This window comes from Eubalaena glacialis, chromosome 4 (genome assembly GCF_028564815.1).
Source record: "Eubalaena glacialis isolate mEubGla1 chromosome 4, mEubGla1.1.hap2.+ XY, whole genome shotgun sequence".
Taxonomy (NCBI): Eukaryota; Metazoa; Chordata; class Mammalia; order Artiodactyla; family Balaenidae; genus Eubalaena; species Eubalaena glacialis.
The window spans coordinates 58,985,805-58,990,905 of NC_083719.1; the positions used below are offsets into that span (position 1 = coordinate 58,985,805).

At 40.0% G+C, this 5,101-nt stretch overlaps 1 protein-coding gene across 1 annotated transcript; it reads right to left on the bottom strand.

Moving 5' to 3' along the window:
* Positions 1-1,903: 1,903 nt before the first annotated feature.
* Positions 1,904-2,758, bottom strand: LOC133089769 (transcription factor BTF3-like). Its single transcript, XM_061187913.1, has one exon. It carries the CDS (start codon positions 2,644-2,646, stop codon positions 2,161-2,163), a length of 486 nt encoding a protein of 161 aa, XP_061043896.1. The 5' UTR covers positions 2,647-2,758; the 3' UTR covers positions 1,904-2,160.
* Positions 2,759-5,101: the final 2,343 nt, after the last annotated feature.

Sequence of the window (5,101 nt, forward strand, 5' to 3'; positions counted from 1 at the left end):
TGGGGCTTCCCTGGTGGCGCAGTGGTTGAGAGTCTGCCTGCCAATGCAGGGGACACGGGTTCGAGCCCTGGTCTGGGAAGATCCCACATGCCGCGGAGCAACTGGGCCCGTGAGCCACAATTACTGAGCCTGCGCGTCTGGAGCCTGTGCTCCGCAGCAAGAGAGGCCGCGATAGTGAGAGGCCCGCGCACCGCGATGAAGAGTGGCCCCCACTTGCCGCAACTAGAGAAAGCCCTCGCACAGAAACGAAGACCCAACACAGCCATAAATAAAGAAATTAATTAATTAAAATAAAAAAACAAAAACAAAAACTGGGGTCCTTTCAGCAATTATTTTTCAAGATTAATACGTTGACATGACTTGTTATGGCAATAATGACAAAAGCTTAGGGGAAGCAGTGTGAAAGCAGAGGGGTAAACGTGCGGAGAGGAAGTGACATGCCTGTTTAATGTGCTCCCTCGCTCCTCCCAACACACAAAGTCCTCCCCCTCCAATCTGACACCTCCGTGTTCGGGCTTGCCCTTGACACTACTGCAGTCACACTGAGAGCTCTAGAAACTGCTCATAGGTCCTTCAACAACCCAGCTGTTTCCCATCTCTGTGTTTTCACATATTTTCATTCCTCCACCTGAATGCCCTTACCTGCCACAGTCTGCCAGGCAAACTCTAATCATCTTTCAAAACTCAGCACACGCAAGGGTGTTTTTTCTATCTCGAGGCCACAGTGAGATGTCCCTCACCCAGTGATTTAGAAATAAGGCTGCCACAGAATAAAACAAGCAAACGTGTACGCCGTGGGTGTGATTAGCCCTCTGGAGGTAAAGCAAGCAATTGTGTATAAATATGTGACTGAAGGATTTAGAGACTCTCCAATGGAAAAAAAAAAAGTGTTGGGTAATCTGAGGGAGAAAATATGGGGGAAAAAACCCCCTGTAATTTAATAAACAGAAAGACAATTAATTGTATTTGCCCTGTTCACAGTAAGACCATGTGAAGAGAAGGGTCTGGTAAACCCAGGAAGCAATGAGGAGAGGGCGGGGGGAGGTTCACAGAGACACAGGCTGGCAGGTGCCCATCATTAATGTTCACTGCTGTGAGTTAGTCTAGCAGGTGAATCAATTACAGTTTATCTCCTATCGGTAGAAATTAAGACGGTTTCCAATAGCTAGCCATTATAAATACGGCTCAATGGGCATTCTTGCCCATGTCGCCTTATGCTCATGGGCTTGTATTTTCAAGAATATATATTTAGGAGTGGGATTACTGAATCTTAACAGTTGAGCCTGTTCAAGCTTACTGGATAAGGTCGTACTGTTCTTCACAGTGGTTGTGCGAATTTCTGCTGCTGCCACCAGTGTAATGATGTTCCAGGTTTTCTACATTCTTACCAGCACTCAGTATTGTCAGTCTTGTTTGCAGGTTGGATGCCCTGGGAATGCTGTCTCATCACTGTTCTACTATGCATTCCTCTGATTACTACTGAGGTTGTGCATCTTTTATGTTTTATTGACCACTGGGTCTCCTCTTCTGTTCATCCCCTTTGCTCATTTTTCCATTGGGTCATTTTTATTCTGTTTATTGTTTTGCAGATATTCTGTGTGTGTGTGTGTGTGTGTGTGTGTGTGTGTGTGATATATTCTCCTGGTCCATGGCTTGTTTTTCACTTAAAAAAAATCATTTTTGCCTCAATTTCCTCATTTGTTAAATGAAGGTAATATTATTAAGCAAGTATCTATTATTAAGTGTTATTAAGTAATAATATTATTATTAAGCAAATATGTAACATATTTAGAACAGTGCCTCACATCTAGGAAGCACTCTATTAATATTTATTATTATTATTATTATCAGTGTCTTTTGATGAAAAGTTTAAATTATTTTTATAGTATCTTTTTTTTTTTTTTTTACTAAGCAAAAACTTTATTAATCTTTGTTTCAAACTTTATTCCCAGGCTTCCTCAGCTTAATTAGCTGCAAAGAATGAATTGTATATAAGCAAAAACTGAAAAGAGCTGCAGTGTCCAGGGGCTTGGGCTTAAAAATATTAGAGATCTAGATTTTATCAGATCCATAAACAAAATTTTAAAAAGCAGTCATAATATAAAATAGCAGCTCCCAGTAACTTCTTCAAGATTTATCTTCTTCAGAAGTTGACTCAATTCAGTTTGCTTCATTCTTGGAAGCCTCATCAAAATTCTCCACAAGATCTGGAACTTCATCATCGCCATCCTCTCCAGTAGCAAGTGGTGCTTTTCCATCCACACATTCTTTGGGCAGAGCTTCAGCCAGTCTCCTTAAACTGGTCAGACTGTCTGCGCCAAGCTGGTTTAAGATGCTGGGTAGCATTTCTGTCAGCTGCTTTGTCTCAGCATGGTCTGTAATGGTGAAAGTGTTTGCTGCCAGAGATGCCTGAACTTTAGGGTTGTTAAAGTGGATCACTGTTCCTTGGTTTGTGAACATAGTCACTGCTTCAGTACCAGAGATATTGTTTACCCCTAACTTCTTTAAAGAGACCTGAAGTTTTTTGTCGTCTGCTGTGGCTGTTCTATGAACCACCTTCTTTCTGCGAGCAGTTCCTTTCCTACCAATGCGCACTTGTGCCTGCAGTTTGGCGAGTTTCTCCTGGTTCATGATAGTTTCTTTCATCTTGTTGGAGTGGAAATGGGGCCGCGCGGGGGACTAGGGTTGGCGCTCAAGGGGGTCTCGGGCAGACCAGCTGAGATAAGGCACACACACGCGGGGACGCAAGATGGCAGCTAGAGGGAGGCCGGAAGTCTAGTATCTTTTGATGAATAGACATTTTTAGTTTTAATGTCTAAATTTACTAATCTTCTACGGTTTGTGCTTTTTGTGCCTACCACTGGCTTTTTATAGTTGTTCTCTGTTTTGTCCATTCTATGAGTATTTTTACAATTGAAGTTTTCCCTAAAACACTCTGGAACCCATTAAAATTGGGAGAATAAGGAGAACACTTAAATCATTGTCTTTTTGTTTTAAGGGTTGGTGGGTTTTCCTTCTAGACACTATCATTAATACCAAAAACATGCTTTAGTTCACTTAGTTCACTCTATAAAAGAAGACTTTTATCATGGCATCTTATTGAGCATATATTAGTTGTTCTTGCATGGTATTTACATTTAAAATTTTTATTTTTTGTGATTTTTTTTCCATTTTCTTTCCTATGGTTGCTATTTTCCCTCAAATGTTGATATATTACATATATGCCAGAATTATTCTTTCACTCTCATAAAACTTACTAGGCTCCAACAAATACATGAATTCTTTACCAATGACCATGTCTGTTCAGTGAACTGAGTTGATTTGATGCTCTGTGAAAGAAAACCCTACATATCACATTAGCTAGGTATTGTAGTCATCTTGCAGAGTCATTCTCCATGATTAAAATCACTTCCAGGCCGCTTTGTGGTCGATTATTCCCTTCTGCTCTATTGAAGACATTATAATACTTGTTGGGAAAGTTTCATGGCCACAGAAGTAGTAGCAGTCACTATTCAGTGGAGATGCTGGCAAATACAGAGCAGCACTGTCCAAACTCGTGATCAAGATGGGCTATAAGCCACAAAATGTAACTTCACAGGACAACTTAGATAGCGAAAATAAATGCTGGGAAAGTTCCAAAGCTGCTTCCTGGAGAAAAGTCTGCTTTGCCTAGATACCCCTGGGATTCTCTTCCATTTGGAGTTCCTCAGAGACTATATATTGAATTTTCTGTCATTCAGTTTGTATCAGAAATCTAGCCCAAATAAATGATACTCAGGGAAGATCACCTCTATTTTTCCAAATTTTGGGGGGTCATGAAATTCTTTCTCTAAGACCATATTATTCAGAAGCTACTCTGGTTGAAGCAGGAGGAGAACATTCAGAACTTTAGTTTCTTGAAAGAAAGGAACTGATATACTTATTTCTTTCCAATAGTGAGAGTCATATATTAGAACACGTGTCCTTTGTTTCCCTGGCCAGGAAGCTTAATGCCCAATTTAAATTTCAATCATATGTTAAAATGGCCACACTACCCAAAGCAACCTACAGATTTTTTTTTTTTGCTGTGCCATGCGGCTTATGGGATCTTAGTTCCCTGACCAGGGATTGAACCTGGGCCCATGGCAAAGAAAGCACAGAGTTCTAACCACTGGACTGCCAGGGAATTCCCAATCTACAGATTTAATGCGATTCCTAACAAGTTACCCATGACATTTTTCAAAGAACTGAACAAATAATCCTAAAATTTATATTGAACCATAAAAGACCTAGACCCACAATTGCCAAAGCAATCCTGAGGAAAAAGAACAAAGCTGGAGGCATAACCTTCTCAGACTTCAGACAATACTACAAAGCTACAGTAATCAAAACAACATGGTATTGACACAAAAACAGACAAATGGATCAATGGAACAGAATAGAGAGCCCAGAAATAAACCCACACACTTATGGTCAATTAATCTTCAACAAAGGAGGCGAGATATACAATGGAAGAAAGACAATCTCTTCAGCAAGTGGTGTTGGGAAAACTGGACAGCCACATGTAAATCAGTGAAGTTAGAACACACCCTCACATCATACACAAAAATAAACCCCAAATGGCTTAAAGGTTTAAATATAAGACATGACACCATAAAACTCCTAGAAGAGAACATAGGCAAAACATTCTCTGACATAAACTGTAGCAATGTTTTCTTAGGTCAGTCTCCCAAGGTAATAGAAATAAAAACAAAAATAAACAAATGAGACCTAATCAAACGTACAAGCTTTTGCACAGCAAAGGAAACCATAAACAAAATGAAAAGACAACCTGGGAGAAAATATCTGCAAACAATGAGACCAACAAGGGCTTAATTTCCAAAACATACAAACAGCTCATATAACTCAATAACAACAACAACCACCCCAGCACAAAACCCAGTCAAAACATGGGCAGAAGATCTAAAGAGACATTTCTCCAAAGAAGACATACAGATGGTCAATAGGCACGTGAAAATACACTCATCATCACTAATTATAAGAGAATTGCAAATCCAAACTACAATGAGGTACCACCTCACACCAGTCAGAATGGCCATCAGTAAAAAGTCTACAAATAAAT